The sequence below is a fragment of the Aquarana catesbeiana genome, linkage group LG05 (assembly GCF_042186555.1).
Source record: "Aquarana catesbeiana isolate 2022-GZ linkage group LG05, ASM4218655v1, whole genome shotgun sequence".
NCBI classification, from domain to species: domain Eukaryota; kingdom Metazoa; phylum Chordata; class Amphibia; order Anura; family Ranidae; genus Aquarana; species Aquarana catesbeiana.
The window spans coordinates 578,698,234-578,721,386 of record NC_133328.1 but is presented as its reverse complement, the minus strand read 5'-3'; the positions used below and the strand labels follow the sequence as shown (position 1 = coordinate 578,721,386).

The window sequence follows — 23,153 nt, the reverse complement described above, 5'->3', positions numbered from 1 at the left end:
CTTTTTTTTGTTTTTTTTTTAACTAAAAAAAACACCCCTGTGATGTGCTCATCTTATCTGGTCCATTCCAGCATTTATACTAAATGGTTTTTCTTATCTTTAAAAAAAATCACTGTGCTTTCCTTAGCAAGTGGACTCCCATCTTCAGTGTGGGCATCTGAAGCCCACTCGCTCCTTCCAGGATATGGTGCTGCTGGCTACCCAGCATGCACCTCCCGATCTCGCGCATTTATATTGCATGCAAAGCGTGGCTATGGAAATAGAAGCGGCGGATGCCCATTGCCTCCTGGGATTGATGACACTCATATCCCAGGAGCCAATGGGCGGCCGGATATGATGTACCTCGCCACCATTCTGGTGGACAAATAAGGTAACCGCTTTGGGGGGAAAAAAACTTCCGATGAGTAATGGAAATGTCATCACAAACGCAGAGGGGGAAACTTAGCGGGTGGAACTCCGCTTTAAGGCATTGGCATACCAAGACATTTTGGACAATTTCATGCTCCCAATTTTGAGGGAACAGTTTGGGGATGGCCCCTTCCTGTTCCAACATGACTGCGCACTAGTGCACAAAGTAAGGTCCATAAAGACATGGATGAGCGAGTTTGGGGTGAAGGAACTTGACTGGCCTGCACAGAGTCCTGACCTAATTCCTATGGAACATGGAATGAATTAGAGCAGAGACTGCGAGCCAGGCCTTCTCGTTCAACATCAGCTCCTGACCTCACAAATGCGCTTCTGGAAGAATGGTCAAACATTCCCATAGACACAGTCCTAAACCTTGTGGACAGCCTTCCCAGAAGAGTTGAAGCTGTTTTAGCTGGCCCAACAAAGGGTGAGCCAACTAAATATTGAACCCTACAAACTAAGACTAAAACCTCGTACACATGGTCTGATTTGTGTCCAAAGGGCAGGTGCCAGGATCTTGTCTTGCATACTAACGGTACACAATTGTTGGCCAACAAACGCGAACGTAGTGACGGCTCTTGAGCACGACCCTTTGGGCCCCTTCTGCTAATTTCATGTTTGGTGAGTATTGATTCCGAGCATGCGTGTTTGTACTTTTGTGTGACGGACTTGTATACTGACCATCAGAAAATCTGACAACTGATCGTTGTCCGCTGAAAATTTACTAGCATATCATCCAACAGTCTGTCCCCTGCCAACAATCTGATCATGTGTACGAACCTTAAAGTGGATGTAAACCCAATGTCATCCTTTCTAAACTACTGCCATAGGGGTTATCTATAAGGATATACACGCCTCCTGCATGTATCTTTACCTGTCAAATGTCTCCCCTCTGTCTGTTATTAGACCCGAAAAACTGCATATTCTGTGGGTGGGTCTGTTGTCTGGAGCTCGGTGGGTGGAGTCGTGATGTCAGTAGACTCCCCGCCCACCTCTACACTCCCCTTGTCAATATGCATTTTCTCCTGTGTATTTCTAACACTGAACTTCTGCTATGATCTCTAACATCCAGTGAAAAGACAGGAAAGTAACCACATGACTTCAGCATGCCAAATCATGGTGAGGTGTGGAACAGCCAATCCTTGCAGAGCTGCTGAAGAAAGGAGTGGGGGTGGGAATTAAAAAAATAATGCCTGTGTCTTAGGCCAGTGCACGAGATATGTAAATCACCTGTCACTCACAGCAAGGGGGAGGATTTGACAAAGTTTTTCTCAGTTTGTCAAGATTTACCTCACTGAACAATATAAGAGGATTGCTCAGAGCTGGATTAACTCTGTGTGGCAAGACTGGGCTCAAATGATGGGAAATCTTATACTCTACAGTATGATTGATATTGATAGATATATATATATATATATATATATATATATATATATATATATATATATATATATATATATATATATCTATCTAATATAAAAAAAAAATCGGGTTTACATCCACTTTAAGACTGGGATGCCATTAAAGTTTGTGTCCACAAACGCAGTGTGTATTTTTTTTATTTTTTTATTTTTTTATTTTTTTTTCTTGTCCAGTGACCCTTTCTGAAGGAAGAATGATGACCCTGGTCTGTGAGGCAGTAGATAAAATCTGCTAATTATGATTTCATTTTGTATTGCAGTTTTTGGAGCTCATGCAGGCAGTTGAACGTTACGGTTCTGTGGTATTCGGCCCTTGTACTGCAAACCTGTCAGAAGTCAGAAGCACCGTGACGGTGTCGGTGGGTCGCAATGAACTGTCCTGTAGCAGTGAGAATGAACATTTTTGTCTCCCCATCAACATGATTACTCGATGGCATGTTAATATGCATGTGGTAGGTGATCTGTGGTGTATTTTGCTCACTAATATTATTACTTGTATATATCGTTAGTAAGTATTGTAGGATAGGTGTGTGTCTTATGCCAGCTGAATGAGATACCATAGAGACCTGTTTTGTAAGCCTATCTGTTTTATATATAATTTTTTATATTTAATTCAAAGCATTATGTAATACATTTTTTTTTTTTTTATCTTTACATATGTTAGAGATCAAATAGATGTCAAGCTCAGTTTCCTGTTTTGCAGTGCTACACAATGGTTGTGCTTTACCTCTCTTAAAGATGGCCATACATGGATTCCTCTATCCATGCAGTTTAGCATGTATGGAGAAATCTGATTCAGCCCACATGTACAATGCAAGTGTATGCCAATAGGGCTGATTTACTAAAAACAATGCACTCCCTGTGAGGCTGAAATTTTATAGTTATCAAGAAGGGAGCGACGGTTATTGCAAAATGTGTTTGCTCCCTCTAGTAGTTTTTCCATAAAATTGTTAACTATTACTGATACAATAAGTATATGGAACGTCAAGAATGTAAAACTGTAAAATTGAATTCAGAAAATGATTGTAGCCAGATGCTTGGCTAGATGGCAAGTTAGGACATGTTAACACAATGCATGTAAATGCAACTGAAAGTAAAGAAATAATGAAAAAAAAATTTGTTTATTTTGACCCATCTAGGGACCGACCCCTCACTTCAGATTACATTAAAACGCGTGTTAAATGCACCCCAGTTGTGCAGTATGGTATGAAAGGACCCTCTTTAAAGTAGTGAATGGTCCTACTTGAAACACACATGGGTACTTTTTTTTTTTTTTTGTCTGTGCCCCGTTGGTAAGGATTTCCCAAATTAAATTTCTCAGAGGCACATGAGAGGAAATGTCTCCAAACTCTTAAGCTGGCCATAGATGGATTGCAGACATCCCAACCTGCAAAAACTCCTTTCAGGGAGGTGGCACACACATTTCAGGGAGGTGGGTGTGGCTTAAACTGTGCTACATATTGAGCATGGCTTAAATGGGGTGTAGCTTTATAGAGTCTGAGATGATTTGCGTAGTGCAGAATGTAGTAATGTTAAATGGGGAATGTATAGTGCATAGTGTATCGCGGTGGGTACTGTGTCCAGGAGAGGAGTGCGGAGTGTATGTAGGTGAGTATAATGTGCATGTGAGGAGTGTGGAGTGTACAGCGGTGAGTAGTATGTGCAGGATGGTGTCAGTAGTTTATTTTTATTTTTTTATTATTTTTTTTAATTTTATTTTTTTACAATGAATTTTTTTTATTTTTTGTTCTTCGCGATGATTGGGGGTGGGGGGTAGTGGACAGTGTCAGTTTTTTGTTAATATTTTCTCTTATTTTTTACACTTTTGTTTATTATTCTCTTAAATATTTTTTTCACAATGCTTCTGGGGAAGGGGTGGGGACTATGTGACGGTGATGGTGTCAGTAGGGCGTTTGGATGGTGTCACTAGCTTTTATTTTTACATATAATTTTTTTTTTTTTAATTTATTACAATTTTTATTTTATTTTTTTAATGCTTTTTGGGGGGAGGGGGTTGGGGCAGTGGACAGAGTTGGAAGGGCAGGGGGGTGGTGTCAGTAGTTTGCTTTTATAATTTTTTTTTTTTATAGTTTTTGTTTACAATTTAATTTTTTTTATATATTTTTTTTTTTTTTTTTTACTTCAACCCTGTTGGGGAGGGGACTTTGGTAAGATATCAGAGGTCTAAATAGAACCCTGACATCTCCCCTTTGAGACAGAGAAAGAGACTGAGGACAGATTCCCCAGTTCCTTTCTCAGCATTGAAGATGAATGAACAGGAGACAGCAGCTCCTGTTCGTTCACAAACTGAGCAGAGTAACACGCAGGTTACTTGGCTCAGTTTTCACAGGACACAGGGGCGATCTCGCTCACTGCGCACCTTGCGGGAGACTTGAGATGTGTGGGATTGAAATGTGATCAGCTCGGCAGGAACCAGACAAATTTCGATTTATCTGCTGCTGTTTCCGTTTGAGAGGAGTTGATCTAATCACTGACTCCTCTCAGACCAAGACTGTGTGATATATTTTCATTGAAATAAGTACTTGGGCAGGGCTGATCAGTGGATTCTGACAGTGGAGGAGCCCCTGCTGTCAATATACAATAGCACAGTGCTGGCGGGTCGAAAAAAAAACAAATAAAAAATGGGCCATCTATGGGCAGCTTTAGACACTTATCACAAGAACAGGTGTCTAATTGGAAAACATTCCCACATTTCCCCAGGCCTTTTATTTCTATGACATCTATGAGGACCTGTTCACACCAGCAAAGTCCACATCGGCTGCTGTACGTTGTGAGACACCATACCAATGTGCCAATTTCAAAACCTTGCACTGCCCCCCCCCCCTTTCTTTTTTTTTTCTTCTGTATGCAGTCCTTTTTTTAAAGTGCACATAACCATGCAGTGGTGTAAATGGACACCATGGAAAGTGAGACAATTTTTCTTGTCTACGTGCTGGTGTTAATGGGCTCTAAATGTTTGAAAATCCCATTATGTTGATTGGTCTATAACAGTGGTCTCCAAACTGCGGCCCAGGGGCAGGATGTGGCCCTTTTGCTTGCCTTTATCCGGCCCTTGGGGGGCAATATTTCATCCACTGACACCAACAATGGGGTTCCTCCCAAATGACATCCACAATGGGGCCCAATGACACCTGTGATGGGGCACAATTCCTTCTAATGACACCAACAATGGGGCATAATTCCTCCCAATAGCACGATTCCTCCCAATGACACCAATGATAGGACAATGATGGGACATGATTCTTTCCAATGACACCAGCAATGGGGCATAATCCCTCCCAATGATACCAGCAATGGGCACATTTCCTCCCAGTGACACCACGATTCCTCTCACTGATACCGAAGATGGGGCACTGACTCCCACTGATGCCAGGACATTTTCTACTCCTGTTGGCCACAGTCCGGCCCCTCTAAAGTTTGAAGGAGAGTGAACTGGCCCTTTGTTTAGAAAGTTTGGAGACCCCTGGTCTATAGGACAATTGAAGGAATAAATCTTCTCAACACGGCAAACTCAGCTGAGGATCTAACCATTCCCTCCTGTATTAAAGCAGTTCTGGCTATAAATACACCTTATTAGACCAAGTTAGGTTACCTGGACAGCTGCAGGCCAGTCTACATTATGTACAAGGGCTGCTGTATGCGATAAAGGATAAAAATGTGACCAGTGTGTAATTGGGGGGGGGGGGGGCACACAATGTCAAGCTTGTATTCACTGGGTAACCTTTGATGAAAATTGTGTTTTTTTTTGTTTTTGTTTTTGTTTTTTTTTTTTTTTGTTTTTTTTTTTTATTATTTATATTTTTATTGCATTATTTTTATTTCAGCAAACTGAAAAATCCAACAGCCAGCTATTAGAACTCAAACTGGAGTACAAACAAGGACACGAGAGGACATGGATGACCATATGGACAGACCAAGTGCGTATCTGTTATATGAAGTATAAGCTACTGAGATCGAAGGATACATCAAAATATGCATATCATTCACCATTACCAGTGAATGTGCACAAATCAGATGCTTATTTCTTATAGCTGAATAAGTAACAATATAAGGGTCTATTTATAAGACTTTGCTGTATGACCCTGACAAACATTTGCACATCCTCAACAAAAGTTGCCATGGTTTGTATAATCTGATTATTTCCTATGATGCTAAGCACCATCTAGTGGCCATAATGTAGTGTTTTTTTTGTTTTTTGTTTTTTTTTTAATCCCTCAAATCGGAAAAATACTGCATTATGGCCATTAGATGGTACTATCATAAGAAATAATCATATTACACAAAATACAGTTTTCTTTGTGGCTGTGTGAGCATTTGTTATATTCGTACAGTGAACATTTTTATGTTTAGTCCAAATGTACTTTCAGACTGTATACAAAATTTGTCAAGCTGACCTTGTATTTGTACTACAAGCAAAGTCCACTTATTCAAATGACCCCTTTCTCCTTGTTTAACTGCTGCAATAAAGTGCCGAAAGAACCTATGGGGGGTAAAATAGATTGTATATTCACCTTTTCCTAACTTCTATAGTGCAGGTGGTGACTTAATTCTCTTGTCAATGGGATCCCTGGAAATGCTGAATAGCCTAAATCTCCCAAGAAGATGCCTAGCACAGTGCAGGAGCTGCTTCTTGCAAGATTTGGGCTACTCAATGTTCTGAGATCTGACTGGAAGAAAGGTGACATCACCCTTGCTTAGGCAAGGAAGGAAGCCAGGGTAAGTTAAGCATATCAGCTAACACCCTCCTCCCCCAATTTTTTTTTTTTTTTTCTTTACAGTTAAGCATTTTAGGTATTTGGAAGAACCTTGGACCTAGTCACTGAGGAGTGCTTTTAATGTGCTGATTGTATGTTTTGTGATGGTAACAATAGTAATCCCTGCCTGTGCAATATGTACAGGTACACGCGCTTGTATCCTCTATCAGAAGTTTGGATGACGATGCAAGAGCACAGTGGGAAGAGAGTTGTCACCCTATAAAAGGAAGTGCCTGAACAAGAATCTGTATGGCAGGATCACCAGGCACTCTTTAAATTAAAGATGCATATTTACAAAGTTAAAAAAAAGTTTTGAAATTGCATTAACATATTGAAGCTTATAAAAGAATGTACTGATTTGGATTAGATCCTCAAAGGTTACAGATCAGAGAGGGAACATTTTTAACACCAAATGACTTGGCTTTATTCAAGATGTAATATCGCCACCTGCTGGGCATATGTGGCATAAGTAGACTTTCTATTGGCAGCAATTCTACTAAAGTCCTAAAGTAGTTAAAGAGGAGGGCCAGTCAAAAAAAAAAAAAAAAATTAAAAGTCAGCAGCTACAAATACTGCAGCTGCTGACTTTTAATTGGACACTTACCTGTCCCAGGGTCCAGCGATTCGGGGGATCGAAGCCCCGCTCATCTCCCCCTCCGTTCAGCGGCACCGGCATTGCAACTGTGGGCGCCAGGCTGTGGCTCCACAGCCTGGCACCCACTGCGAAAGCGTGAGCGGCGCCGCGCACTGTGATTGGCCGCTCAGTCACCTGGGACCTGTAATGGGTCCCAGATGATTGACAGGAGGGAGGGAGCAGAGCTGAGCCCTTCCTGTGCCGAGGGAGAGATGATGTCACCAGCCCAGGCACTGGAAGAGGCAGACTAAGAGGGACCCCCTAGCAACAGGTATTTAGAGGTAAGTAAAAAAAAAAAAAAAAAATATCCAAATGTTTTTTTGTATTTATTTATTTTTTTTTTTTCGGGTGGAACTCCACTTTAAAGTATGTGACAACCCAAGCACTAAAAGCTCCCATAAGCAAGCATATTTAATTTCAAAAATGATATTCAGCATTTTTAAATCTGAAACTTTAAAAAAAAAAAAAATATAGGATTGGAATGTGAAATGAACGTGCAATCAGACTGGATCTTGTGTGGCCACCTACATGGCTTGTGTAGATGGCTTTTAGAAGGAATCCCAATGCAGTAAGGTGTCTGAGATGCTCTGACTTGCATTTGAGCTGCTTTGACTTGCTTTTCAGTTTTTCAAGGAGCTGATCTGAGCTGCTTTAAGTTGCTTTTGCATCCACTTTAGTCTCTAACTTTCCTGATGTCTCTTCCAGGCGTTTCTGCTCAGCAGTTGCCTAAAGAAGACACTGAGTGAGCAGCCAGTGACTTCAGTCAAGGAGAACCTGGAAATTGTAAGTGGCCATGTGTGGTCTGCTGTGATCAGTAATGATTTAATCAGTAAAACTGGCAAGTCCAATATTTTTTTAATCGTATTTGCATGCAGATCTGCCTGATTTGATTATAATCAGTCTAGCTCAGCCTTTCTCAACCTTTTCAACACAGAGGAACCATAGAAATAACTTTCTGGTCTCAGGGAACCCCTACTTAAAATTACTAGATCTACAACCCATGATACATTAATGTGATGGTCAGGGGGAAGAATGCTGCTTACACTTGTATACATTGGGAAGAATCCCCCTCCCCTTTATAGATGGCTAAAAAGACCAATGGTGTCCGTGGGAACTTATCTGAGAGGCTCAAGGAACATCCTAGCAACCTCTGGAGGAGCCATAGGGGTTCCATGGAGCCCTGGTTAAGAAACCCTGGTCTAGACAATTGTGCTAATGAATTGTATGACTCTTTGCTGATTTTAGACAAATCTACTTTCATAGTTGGGCAAATCAGAAAATCTCCAATTCCATAGTTGGCCTCATAAATTGACATTCACATCCCAAGGTCTGATGAAACTTTTAAAGCGGAGCTCCACCCAAAAGTAGAAGCTCCACTTATTTGCCTATTTAGTGCCAGCAATGCTCTTTAAGAGATCTGAGGGGCAATACTGTCACTCTCTCCTGCCCCCTTCCTGGGCTCTCCCGTTCCACCAGGGAGCCTAGGACAGAATTGGCCGGTCGGCAAACCATGGATATGAAGGAGGAACTTCTGTTCCTTGATCATCTCTATGGTGTATGAAAGTGGAAACAACAATTTTGTCACTTCCAATTTTTGGTTTGTTGTTTACAAACTATTACTGGCTAGTATAGCATCTGATCAAACCGATCTCAGCTTTGATTAGAGGTTTTTAAGGTCAGAAGAGATAACTGGGGTCTAATAGACTCCAGATGTCTCAGTAAAGAGTACCTGACACTGCCCTAGATAACACAAGGGAGGCAGTTCATCCTTTGTTATAGCACTAAAGTTGATAGTGCTCATGTGCAAATGCAAACATAGGTTCCACACACATGAGCGAGAGCAATAACTAGCATCAGGCCTCCTGTTTAACTCTAAACTGGTAACCTTTTAAATACTTTTAAAGCATTACCAATAGAGATTTTTAGATACTGTAGATTGTATGGAAAGTACATTAAGCAATACTTTTAAAAGCTGGGACACCTTGACCACAATGCCACTCAATTTTAGACAAAAGGTGAACTTGGCCTTTAATACTCATTGAGGGCTGGTTCACACCAGACCATGGTTTGGGAAAGGGGCGTTCCATGCATGTTTTCCGAAAACACACTGCCTTTGCGATCTACTCTGAGTGCCAATACATTATTAACAGCATCCCAAACACAGATCGCAAGCGTAGTGCATTTGTGGGCACCGGATTGCATGGTACAGCACATTTTTTTAAAAAGTAGTGGTGCCAAACTGCACTGTAGGAGAATGCACAAGAACGTGCACATTACAGTTTGTACAGAATGTGTAAATACTTAAATGTCCATAGCCTGGCCACCGTTACATTTTAACACCTTCTTTAAACTCTCCTCCCTTCCTTTTAAAAACGAACACAACACATTATGTTTTCCTGAAATGGTTTTTGTATTCTCACACAGATGGAAAAGAAGACATCAGCAAATATATTTAGCAGAAAAGCTAAGCAGGTATGTTTACAGAGCATGGTGTCACATATGTAAATGTGCACATCACAAGCCAGAAAAACCCTGTTACTAAGGCCCCTTTCACACGATCGGACCTGAACGGGCGATCCATGTTAGCCTATGGAGCGTCGGATGTCAGCGGAGACATGTCCGCTGACATCTGACCCCGTCCGATCCGCTAAAAGCAGACGGATGGCTCTACGTCCAGATCCGTCGCTATCGGATCGGGAGAGATCTGACGAAAACGGACACGCTGTCCATTTTCGTCCGATCCCTCCATAGGCGGCAGCGGCGCCTGACAAGCCCCTCCCCGCTCAGTGAGCAGAGAGGGACCTGTCATCCGCCGGCTCAGCGGAGATCAACGGACAGATCTCCCGCTGAGCCGGCGGACCGAGGCAGGCTCCGTAGAAACGGAGTCCGCCTCATGTGAAAGGGGCCTAAGATAGATAATGTGCGTGTTCTAGAATTGCAGATACAAATGTCATGTTTAGCATTTGTCACCAGGTGGTGTAGCCCAATGCAAGGTCTGCTCTCTGATGTGCTTTTTTTTTTTAAGGTCTCATTCACAGGGGTGCAGAGGCCTGTACATTGAGCAGAGACCATTGTTTCTGGAGCTTTTTAAATGAATGAATAAGTTTTACTTTGATTTTTTTTTTTTTTTTTTTGTAATTTAGCAAAATATTATTTAGAACAACAGAGAAATTTCAGTAAAAGAAAGCAAAGAAATTCCAAATAAACTTTAGGCCCCCCTTACATCTGAGGCCCCTCTTGCATTAGGATCCCCTTCAGAGGCCTGGATAATATCTTGCAGGGGGCTGTATTTGGCCTGTGGGCCGTAGTTTGAAGACAAAAATAGGAACCAAATCTCCTGCGCTTGAGAGTGCGGCCACAGTCAACTTCCGCACAGGCTGTGCTGCCACTCGTAGCAGGCTGGGGACCCACGGCGAATTACAGACTGAGAAAAATAAGGAACAGAGGGCGTACCTTTGCAACCATTTTATTATTAAAATTGTGTTACAAATATATACTCGCAAATACTGGTAAGAATCGGACATATCGAATACAAGAGAAGCTCCAACTAGCCTGTAAAAGGGCTTACCTATAGGTAGTGTAAATATCTTCTAAACGTGCACCGTTTAGGAGACATTTACATTAAATGCAGCCAGTGACATCGCTGGCGCATGCGCTCTGAGAGAACGGCCACCCGTGCCATTCCTTCAGAGCTCTTTGCCTGCGAATGGCGGCTCCCGCACGCATACGCGAGAGTGACATCATCACGGCTTCAGACAGTCACAGAGCCCGAGTCCGCGAACCCCGAAGGGTGAAGAGTGGAGCCAATGCAACGCTGACTTCTCGGCACAGGAGGGCTTCGTTTTAAGCTAAGTTTTAAACAATTTTTTTAAACAAGGCACATTATGCCTTTACCTTGCAGGTTGTAAAAAGATTAAAAAAAAAAAAAAAAAAAAAAGGCCAGTGCTTTACAACCGCTTTAACTGAACTGAATTTATCTTAACTCTATGGGCTGAAAGGGAGAAATCTAATGGTGTATGATTAGTCTTCTAGTGTATAAGCGACTTATTTGCAGAAGCTTTCCATCACAACCAATTAGCTTGCCTATTAAGAAAAAGCAAGAATCAGGTTGGTATGGGCAGCTGTTCAAGTTTTTTGTTTTTATCCTTCAAAAATTGTCTCAACCATGCTTTTAACTTTTTTTTATTTTTATTTTTTTTTTTTGCACAGCTTGAATTCTGTAAGAAAAATGTTTCCTGCTCATCTGAACTTGAACAAAGTAATGTGTTTGAGTCGCAAGTGTTTGGTCTGTAATATTGCTCTGGGCTTGTTTGACTGAATCATGTAAATATAATTACATTATCGCCAGTATTTTCATTGCCTGCTATTACCAGGGATACCAGCTGCACAGAAATGTATAGACTGCCATGTAAAATGCAGACAAAAAAAATTAAAGTTGTTCATTAAAGCTAATGGGGGAAAAAAAAATCTGGTTGTACTGAAGGCATCAGATGGATGAATAATGCACATTTTACGATGATCTGAAAACATCATAGCTAAAGCAACACAAGGTTTATTGGATAGATATTATTGTATCTGCATTTTCTAATGCATGTTTTTGTTTCGTCAATGATCTCACACGTTTTGGCTGCCTTTTGTTATTCTGTAGACTCACGCACTTAGGTTTCTTTATAGAGTCTCAACTCTGCCTCCAGACACACTCTGCTCCTTTTTCTGACCTTTGCTGTGCTGTCTCATCATCTGCCCCACCTGATACCGGTGAATGTGCACTTGTAATATGAATTTTTTTTTTTTTTTTTTAACTAAATGGAAGTGTGTGTATATTTTCTTAATAAACAATAAAATTAATGTGATATATTGTACAATCTTAAATGTGTATTGATTACTTAGTTACACTTTGTTAAATGTTAATACTGTTTTGTGTGTGTAGCACCCTGATGTTTAGGCAGGGTTGCTAGTAAATTTACCTCCCTGGTATAGTTGCCTTGGCCAATTGATAGGGGATCAATTGATTCTACCTTAATTCTGGAATTGCTGCACTTCTCTCTTCTGTCACTGGATGGCCGGGTATCTGGTGGCATTGGATAAGACAAGGGCATTGCAGAGACAGGTTAAGAATAGATGGGGTGTCTCAGCCAATGGGCAGGGATCTTCTTGGGTCATTTAGCCTGCTGGAATTGCCTATTTATTTGGGTGAGGTCAGGTGATCGGGGTTCTATGCCACCTGGACGGCTGTCTGGGTGGACTTGTGTTGTACTGTCCCTGGCTGCTAGGCTGTCTGAGGGCCTATCCAGAAGCAAGAGGGCAACATAGGGTTGGGACTGTGGCTTGCAGTCTAACCATAAGTGATGGTTCTGCTGGCTGGAGAATCTGTCGTTGTCTGAGGTAGAGGGGAAGCTGTCGCCACTAAGGGACCATCCACCTTGTTACCGGGGACCACTGAGTAGCTTAAGCGGGTACAGGAGCAGTATTCTCACCAACTGGGGACGATGACGAATTGGGAAACTCCAGCAGGTGTCAAGCCAGGGACCCAGCCAGCGGAGGTGATGCTTGCAGAGCAGCCTTGTGTGTCAAGCCAGGGACCGAGCAGGCCAGAGGGGTGATGCTTGAAGTATCTTGGATGCCAAGCTAGGGACCCAGCAGGGATGTGGGGCTGACGCTTGAGGAAGATACTGAGTGAGAAGGTTGGAAGAGCTTAGGGGATCCAGTGGCAGTGGATCAGTAAGTCTAGTGAGAGAGACTGGGAGCTTAGTTGAGTGAAGATCTACAATAGGAGATTGTAGAGGAAGTAAAAGAGTTCATTGTAACCTTTTGTTAGGAACTGTTCAAGATTGTTGCCATAGGAGACAGCGTGTCTACACATGCAGATGTGATGTCCGGCTGGGTGCCTTTCCCTGCATGGCTGTCTACCTAATAGAAGTCTCAGAGTCTGACAATTAACATTGCAACTACTGAAGGGTGTCCTGGCCCTAAACCCCCACTTCCACGGTTCTGTTAAGAGAAAAAAAATCTTTGCATCCAAAAAGTGTCTCGCGCCCATGAATCTACCTTGCATTACACCCACCATGCCTCGTAAGCCACTCCACATAGGATGTCAGCTGTCCCTGACTTTGGAGGTTCTCATTAGACCAAAGGGGACCTGGGACTTGGCTACATATGTGGTAGTGAATTTATAGTATAATGTAAATAATAAAATGTATACATACATCTCTGATGATTGTGTTAATTGTTGCCACATACATAATATAGTCTACAGGTATACACACAATACTTATAATACTATAGTCTACAGTATTTATTTTGTCTTGTTCTTTTCAAACTTCAAAGTGTGGAATCGCCCTGTGGGAAATTTATTAAAATGGTATTCTCTTTGGTCTAAGATTCAGGATCTTCTACAAACGTTATCTACACCCATACCTTTGAATCCCATGCATTTCCTTCTAGGCCTCCCTCTCCCAGTAATATCTAAAGCGTCAGGGAAACTTATGTCCTTTATCCTTTTGGCCGCAAAGAGAACTATCCCCAGACATTGGCTCTCCACTTCTCCCCCCACATTCCATCACTTTCTTTCCATAATGGCTGATATATGTGGGATGGAACACTTGACTGCTAAAATTGAGGACACACTACCCTTATGTTATAAAATATGATAGAAACAGGATGACTCTGCGTACCCCCTTGAATCTGATAACTTTCAAGCCTCCTGAATCTCCTGGTGCCATCTCCTGATTATGTTGTACCTTGCTTCCTTTTCTCTTTTGTATTGTTATTATTCAAAACTATATATACTTTTCTCATTTTGTTTACCATATGATACGGTATTAAAACTATACATACCTGTATCTACGTTCAGTTCCACAAGTTTATATATACAATGCTCTGTACTATCAAGAGTTGAAATGCTTTTTCTTTGTATTGCAGTGTATAATTTTTGAAAAATGTTATAAATAAACAATTTAAAAGAAAATGGTATTCTTTACAGAAGTGGTGGGCTGCTCTATAGCCACCCGTGGCATTCTTTTGTTTTTGATCACATGGGGAAGGGTTAAAGCCTCTGTAAAATTTTATTGATCTTTGTTGCTTTAGTTTTAATTGTGAACCTGTAGAGACATAGGGGTCAATTCACTAAGAGTTAAATAATGACTGAAAAAATGTGATAAAATAACGCGTGTGGTAAATCATTTTCAAATGTGCAATTTACTAAGAATTTTGTGGTAAATGACTCATGTGGTAAAGAGTCTGTAATGTGAAAGTTTAGGAGTGGGCGGTAAATGGTTTTTAAGGAGCGGGGCAAGAAGTCGGCTGCATCCTTAACCGATGACTCCTCAGCTGACAGCTGAATGTAAACAAAGGAATTTCTGGCAATAAAATATGAGAAAAAAAACGGTGTGAGGGTCCCCCCAATAAATTATACCAGACCCTTATCCCAAGCATGCAGCCTGGTAGGCCAGGGGGGGGGGGGGTGAGCGAGCGCCCCCCTCCTGAATCCTGGACCAGGCCACATGCCCTCAGCCGGGGCGGAGCCATGTGGCTCTGCCCCCCAAAGCACCTTGTCCCCATGTTGATGGGGACAAGGGCCTCTTCCCCCACAACCCTAGTCGGTGGTTGTGGGGGTCTGCAGGCGAGGGGGCGTATCGAAATCTGGAAGCCCCCTTTTTATGAAGGGGGGCCCCCAAATCTGGCACCCCCATGTAAATGAGTTTGGGGTGCATAGTACTTATTCACCAACTACACACTACTTATTCACCAAAAAATAATAATTTTAGTGTAAAAAAAAAAAAGACAGTAGGCCGTTTTTGACCTTTATTTAAACACACCGCCACTTTGGGTGGCCCCGTTGTTTAAGCAGCGCCTTTGCGCTGTTCTGTGGCCGCTAGCCCAAAGAAGCGTTTAAAAACTCCTGTGTTGCGGTGCTTGCGAATCGCTGCCAATTCATTGCAATGGGCAGGGGTGTGTTTAGAGTGCTGTATACAGCGCTCCCAACCCGCCCTAAAGATGCTGCTTGCAGGAATTTTAACTCTACGTTTACACCTATGCACTTTTTGGTGCCTTTTGCATTTTGGAGAGACTCACTACAGTCCATTTAACATGGTTTCCTATGGTACATGTTCACAGCTGTGTTTTGCAGCCGGTGCGTTTTTGGAAAGGGTCGGGGACGCAGATTGCGTTTCGTGTGTAATAGACTTCAATGGAATCGCACCAGCAATGCAAGTGTTGCGTTCTTGATGCATTTTTTTGTTACTTTTTTTTTTCCCCTTTTAAAAACGCTGTATATAACTAGTTGTTAGGGACCGGGCTGGGAAGCTGGCTGCCACATCCTCAACTAATGAGTCGTCAACTGTCAGGGGAGTTCCCCATGGACAGCTGAATGTAAAAAAACAAATAATTGGTGGCAAAAAATAATGTGAAAAAACCCAGCGTGGAATCCTCCCTCAGATCCATACCAGGCCCTTTGCTGCGTGGCCCCACCCCTTGCCTATTTTAAGAACTTTTTTTTAAACCCCAACTGAGTCACATGGGGGGCGGGATCTGGTTGTGATAAGCTCCCCCCCCTGTCCGCAGACACCCACAGCCCAAGTTTGTGGGGAAGAGGCCCTTGTCCCCCCCTGCCCACTTGTTCCTCTCCCTTTTCTGACCTGCCAGGCTGTGGGGTTCCCCTCCAAATCCATACCAGACCCCACTTTTTTTGTTTTACATTATGCTGTCAAATGGGTTTAAATGTTCTCCCTAATGCTTGTGTGGGTTTCCTCCCACATTTCAAAGACATGCTGGTAGGTAATTGGCTCCTGTATAAATTGGCCCTAGTATGTGTATGTATGAATGTGAGTTGGGGACCTTAGATTGTAAGCTCCTTGAGGGCAGGACCTGATGTGAATATACAGTATATGTAAAGCACTGCAATAAATTTGTGGTGGCTGGTGCTCAAAAATTTTTGGGGGGCGCAAATAAACTGAAAAAATAAACTGATAGTAATGCAGGGCTATAAATAGCCATTTATCAAGTGATTATGTATCATTACTGCTAGATACAACTGTGCCCATCATATGGAGCCTCACTGTGCCTGTCAAATGCAGCCTCACTGTGGCTGTCGTATGCAGACCCACAATGCCCCAGCCATGTTCATTGCACAAACTTGCAGGATTGTTGTGGTGCACCTTATTCTTGGAGAAATGCCATTACATTTTTGCCATTAAACAGCACTGGGTGGTTGCATCTCTTTTCAGGTGGGGTGGTCTGGGGTAGTAAAACTTCAGTCTTCTTGTACTGCCCCTCCCAACTGTATAAATGAGCCCCTAAGGTCTTCTTTACAACTGTGGTCTCAGATCTGGGCATTCCTCTCTAGGGGTCCACATACTGTATTGGCTGTCTGCCTGACACCCTTTCCACCCCAGATTACTTTTTATCTCTTTTACCTGTTCAGCAGCTCAGTACATTCTCTGCAATCATTTAAGGTAGCCGTAGAGTAGATGATTCCTTTTATTACTTAATTCCTGGTATGGCCACCTTAAATGAGTGCAGAGAATGTACTGAGCTGCTGAACAGGTAAAAGATAAAGTAATGTGGGATGGGAATGGTCAGATCTGACACCTGAGGATGCAGGGTGTGTGTGAGCACTGTAATAAAATAATATTTTAAAAGAGAATGTGTCACACTGTGCCCACCTGCAGCCTTGTCAGTGCCCATCAATGCAGCCTCACTGCCCCCACCACTAATCTCATTGCACACAATGTATTGTAGCACACGGTGTTGTACCATGCACACCACTACTCGCCTCACATCCCCCACACTGCTGACCTCTGTACACTGTGTACACATTCACACCACCAGGACAATTGAAGAAATTCATCCAATGGCTGGGCATACTCCTACTAATCTAATAATAAAACAATTATGTAATGAGTCTTATATAATAGTGATCAATCCATGTATAGGCCCAGAACCCACACAGGTGGGTACAAATAATTATTCACAGAAACAGCTCCTGTGAATTAGGGAGTGGGGTAGCATTGGAACTACAAGCACCAGAGCACACACATGTCGCATACAAGCCATGAGTATAAATACATGATGTCACATGTCCCACCCCCTGTACCTTCCTCCTCCACACCAACAATCCGAGAGCGGCTCAGCGACTGACAGCGACTTCCGGGTACAGGGGCAAAGCCAATGCCTCCCGCTCACCTGCCCTCCAATCAGTGTTCAGGCCACGCCTCTGGTCTGACTTTGGGCCAATGCGGCGCTTTCTAATGCTTTGTTACCATCGCTAGGAGGTTTCTGGTGGTTGGAAGCCTGTTTGAGTCCATATTAGTTTTCTTTCTGAGCTGTGACATGGTGCAAAGTCCTGTATGATGATAGGCAGCTGATATAGTCCATATCCTGTGGTACCCGGCCCTGCGCCAGGCTGAGTGGCAGTGCAGGCTCAGCCGGGAGATCGTGCCACACTTGCGGGTGTCCGTGAGCCCGCCATCAAATGCAAGAGGATCCTGCGAATTGCGGGAGACTTGAGATGTCTGTATGTGAGGGGAGAGCAAATGGCAGAAAGTGAAGGAGTGGGGAGAGGGGATGATCGGTGTGATTGGGAAGGTGTACATTCTTTTATTACACGGAGAGAGGGGGAAGTAAAGTTGGAGGTGAAAGGTGTTGCTGTAGCAGGAATCAGGACAGTGACAATAGCATGGCAGGTGCCCCTTCCTCCCCCCCAGTCCTGGCCCTGCATGTGCTGTACCTTCTCTATGTGTTTCCAGGGATCCCTCTGTGTGCACTGCTGGCTGCCAAGTCTGTCACAGGGAGATGGATGGAGGACATGGACTGCTGCACAGACCTAAGCCTGCCATCATTCTTCTCCTGCTGATTCCCTCAGCACTTACTTGCTGAAGTGTGTGAGCCGATTCACTCCTCCACCAGCAGCACAGGGACTGAGAGAGCCGGGACTTTAAACTTACTATCGGCAAATGCGGCCAGTGTAAATCCGCATAGGAGCTGAAATAGAAAAAATAGTCCCTCCAGTTACAGTCTCCTCGGCTCTCCCAATGAACTTTATGCCCCCCCCCCCACCCCAGCCCAGGGGTCCCACCTTATCAGCAACCCTGGATAGAGCACTGGATGCAGGCTGGGCAACGATTGCCCTGGGCACTCCACTGACCAATCCTGTGTTCTATGGGCTAGGTAGCAGCAGGCGGGGAGGTGTACAGGAGTATCTGATGGCCGGACAGCCAACTCAGAGATGCTAAACCCTTGTGTTCCACCGCCATGGGACCGGGAAAAGTTGACCAGCGAGACCGGAAGTGAAGCAGTTCAGCTAAAAGCACCACCCTATGTCCTCCACGGCTCTGTGCCCTGAGGAAACGCTAAAGGAAGCCAATCAAGCTTCCCAGCTGAAATCACATGATTGCAGAAACGTCATTCTTCCCATAGACACCTGTGTGTACCACATCACACTGAGACCAAGCAATTTCATTGAGAAACTCTTCTCTTTAGTTTTGCCACTATTTTGGTAGTTTTATGATATTTATATTTTGCTGTTTTTGGCAGCAATACATGTATTAAAACTAAAATGCAGGCATGATCTTAATTGTATATTTATATAGGTCCATCTTGGACCAATTAACCACTTCCGGACCACTGCACGCCGATATATGTCCCTACTTTGAGGACGGATATCGTTGTTATGGCAACAGCTAGCTGCCATAACCCTGGTATCCCCGTGTTCGGCTGGCAGTCCAGTACAGGATAAAAGTGGTCTCTGCGGTGGATTCGCCGCAAGATCACTTTTATCGTCAGCGGGAGAGGGCCCCCCTCCCGCTGCGATCTGGTGCCCTCCGCCGCTTACCGGAGCCGTTGGCAGCGGAGGAGGCAATCAGATCCTTCCCATGGCTGTGCATGGAGACGAGTGAGGGGAAGATGGCCCCCACGCATCTCCACTGCAGGGCAGAAGCGACATCAAAACGCGACTTCCGCCCATAGCTCTTAAAGGGCCATTGTTTTTTTCATTTTTTTAAATGACAATTTTTTTTTATTGTATTTTAGTGTAAATATGAGATCTGAGGACCTTTTGACCCTAGATCTCATATTTAAGAGGTCCTGTCATGCTTTTTTTCTATTACAAGGGATGTTTACATTCCTTGTAATAGGAATAAAAGTGACACATTTTTTTTTTTAAAACTGTGTAAAAAAGTGTAAAAATAAAAAATAAAAGGTAAAATAAATAAGAGAAATTTTTTTTTTAAACGCGCCCTGTCCCGCCGAGCTCGCTTTCAGAAGCGAATGCATAAGTGAGTAGCACCGGCATATGAAAACGGTGTTCAAACCACACATGTGAGGTATCGTCGCAATTGGTAGAGCGAGAGCAATAATTCTAGCCATGGACCTCCTCTGCAACTCAAAACATGCAACCTGTAGAATTTTTTAAATGTCGCCTATGGAGATTTTTAAGGGTAAAAGTTTGTCGCCATTCCAAGAGCGGGTGCAATTTTGAAGCATGACATGTTGAGTATCAGTTTACTCAGCGTAACATTATTTTTCGCAATATAAAAAAAAATTGGGCTAACTTTACTGTTGCCTTATTTTTTAATTAAAAAAAAGGTGTATTTTTTTTTTTTTTTTAAAGTGCGCTTGTAAGATCTCTGTGCAAATATGGTGTGACAGAAAATATTGCAACAACCGCCATTTTATTCTCTAGGGTGTTAGAAAAAAAATGTATAATGTTTGGGGGTTCTAAGTAATTTTCTAGCAAAAAAAAACTGTTTTTACTTGTAAAAAACACATCTAAAAAAGAGGCCCGGTCCTTAAGTGGTTAAAGTATGCATATTTCATACCTGACAGACTGCTGTGGAAGCTGACAATCTTTATAGTATCTGGCACGATTACAGTGATAGTCACAATCTTCCGGGTCCTGTGTTGAGCAACTGCCCCATGCATACATTTACAGAACGTCTTGTTTTTTTCTAACTAACCTTCCTTTTCATCTCAATCAGAGATCACCTTGTATGCATTGGAAAAAAAACAGGCATTCTGTGAATGCTGCTCATTAGGCTACAGCACCCATGTGAATGAGCCTCATGACCTCACTCACATACGCAGCTTTATTTAACTCATTGCGGCTTTATCTTTCGGATTTAGCAGGGATTTTGTAAGTTATGTTGTGTTTGTGTCCACTAATAACAATTTTATTGTAATTTTTATCTCTTTTTGGAAAAGGAAATTATGACAAAATAGTCAGAAAATTCACAGGGAAAAAAAGCAGCTAAATGCAATATGAGTTTAAAAAAACGCAGGTAAACGCAAGTGCTTCCATATGAGTTTTTCTTGCATTTTGTATTCTCACAAGTGTGAACAGCTGTTAGGCATGTTTTGTATTGTATTGTAAACAAACAAAATCCCATGGACACAGGCCCTTCATCTAGTGGTCAGAATATCTTTACAGGTCATTGATGAGCCTCAATTCACACAGTTTTAGCACAAAGATAAGACTCTCTATTTGTAGACTGCCATTTTCAAATCTAAAATGCAAATAACGGTTATTTTTTTAGAAAATAATAATCCTTTCGTGTAACCCTCTTATCCCTAATTGTATTGCAACTGTAACTGTCTCCTTTTTATTTTGTAAGGCTCTGCACAAACTGTTGCCATTAAAAAAAAAAAAACTGGTGCCATTAAAAAAAAATAGAAAATTCTTTGCTATAATAATGTTAGTTGTGTAAACCAAGCCTATTTAAAATTCAAATTTGAAAAATCTGTTAAACTAGAAAAAAAATGTTCATTTTTACAGTTTCATAAAGTTGGTTGAAAAAAAAAAAAAAAAAAAACTGTCAGTTGGAAAGTCCTCTGTGATGTCATCACCTGCAGGAATAAAAAAGCCAGCCAGTGCAGTGCTCATCAGATGCCTAGTAGGAGCCACACTGAAAGCATTGCTGAGGTGTTTGTCCTGCGATTTTCAGATTGTTATTGTCTTTAGTGAAATTATTCACATATATATATACATTAACATCAAATAGGCATCGACATCTAATATTACCAAGATGTCAAGAGAAAATAGAAGCTATTCACGACGCTACAACCGTGAAAGGCCATTAGAAAGGCAGAGATACCCATATCCATATGGTAAGTCATGTGATCCATTTTAATATTATCATTTTCACTTATCAAAATGTACTTTTAATTCATTTTCTAATAGTAGTTTTTAGATTTGATGATTCCCAAAATGAAAATAGTTATTCTCATGAAAGAGAAAGTCAGTAATGAGTTTTCAATCAGATCTAATTTATAGGAAATAGGAGTTTATATCTGTAAAACTAGTGGGAAGAATGGATTTCTTCAGAGGCTCATTTCACTCGGCTTTAACACAAGCAGAAGGAGATCTATTTTTAGACATGTAACGGTTTTTATTTTCAAATCTCACTGGATGGCTCAGCAGAAAATAACTGCCAATCCTTGGAAAACATCCTGGTGTGTTAGCTTTGTGAATGGAGCCTATGGCTAATGGAGCCACGTATTATGGATGTAATCTTTCATATAAGATATGCAGATCCTCATTACAGAGCAATCACATAGGTGAACTAGTTAATTATTTCATATTTTAAATCTGCGATTCTCAGCATTTTTGCCCCAGAGGAAGCCTTGAAATAACATTTAGGTCTCAAGGAACCTCTGCTAACAATACAGATAAACACATCCTCCTAACATACCTCTCATATAGATAGAGCTTAATATATATATACATATTACTGGCAATCGTATTTATGATGGAAATCTGGTTAGAATTATAGAAGATTGGCACATGTGTGTCCTGTATTAGGGATTCTGCAGGAGAGTCCCTACACTGGAGCTTCTCCCTTCACACTTCTATGGCAGCAGTTACAGAGGGGTGTTTATTAGGGGGGTTATTCTCTGTTTTGAATATTAAATGCATTGGGGGACATTTATCAAATAAATTAGGAACACAATTAGTCACAAATCAGGCTACATCTCTTTCAGCAAAGTCTCTGCGACTGGTGTACTGACTTGTGTGACTATATTCCTGGGCAGCCAAGTGCAACAGTTTGCAAAGTTCACGGATAGATTTATTACTGAAGATAAGACAGATTTTCACTAAAAACATACACAGAATTAAGAAGTGATCAGGGTCAGGATTACTGCAGTCGCAAGTGCAGCCAAAGAAGTTTAGGACTCAGGCTGTGACCTTGTAATAAATCTCTTTCATGATTCATCTCACTGCTCCTGTTTAGCACTGCTTTACCTTGCAACAGGATTGAAAAAAAAGAAGTTTAAAGAACATTTTTTGGAATTTGTCTTTTAATTGTTCTTATCTTGTTTATTTTTATTGCAGGGGAATATTCTCCAATACCTCAAAGGAGAAGATCAAGATCCCCACTGCGGGACAGAGAGACTGAAAATCGGTTTCACCGGAGATGTCACAATCGCATCATCCAGAGATACAGAATGCAGTCATCGAACATGACTGAAGATCAGCTGCGCCAGAGACATCAGGACCCTGACGTTCCAATGGAATATACGCCGCCTGAGGTCGATCGGAACCAGCCAGATCCGGGGAGCATCCAGAGCCCCCATCTTCATGATCAGCAGAGGGAGGAACATCCTACTTGCAGAATCTGCCAACAGCAATTAGAAGAGGGAGCAGAGATCCGAAGACTATCCTGTTCCCACCAGTTTCATGCCCTTTGCATCTTCAGATGGGCACAAGAGAGGGATTCCACCTGTCCCATCTGCCAGGAAAAGTTCCCTTGGTATATGACGGTAAGTGTCTTACATCTGTTTTTTTTTTTCTCCCACATGTTAAAGGTGATTGTTTTTATTAGCTGGATAAAATGATATAAACTTATTTAGTTGATTCAGAATTTTACCTTTGGGAAACTCTTAATAAATGTAATTTCTCTCTTTTCACATACAGCGTACAAT

The 23,153-nt window shown here is 42.1% G+C and overlaps 1 protein-coding gene across 3 annotated transcripts in view; it reads left to right on the top strand.

Annotated features, from left to right (window-relative positions):
* SNX31 (sorting nexin 31) overlaps positions 1-12,103 on the top strand; it is a 66,131-nt gene extending 54,028 nt beyond the window's left edge. For all 3 annotated transcript variants that reach the window (XM_073632048.1, XM_073632050.1, XM_073632049.1), the window contains exons 10-14: positions 2,090-2,281; positions 5,675-5,767; positions 7,944-8,021; positions 9,663-9,710; positions 11,448-12,103. In XM_073632048.1, the coding sequence (XP_073488149.1) occupies positions 2,090-2,281; positions 5,675-5,767; positions 7,944-8,021; positions 9,663-9,710; positions 11,448-11,531 (495 nt within the window). In that variant the 3' untranslated portion in view covers positions 11,532-12,103. The remainder of the gene's footprint in view (positions 1-2,089; positions 2,282-5,674; positions 5,768-7,943; positions 8,022-9,662; positions 9,711-11,447) is intronic.
* The last annotated feature ends 11,050 nt before the right edge of the window (positions 12,104-23,153 follow it).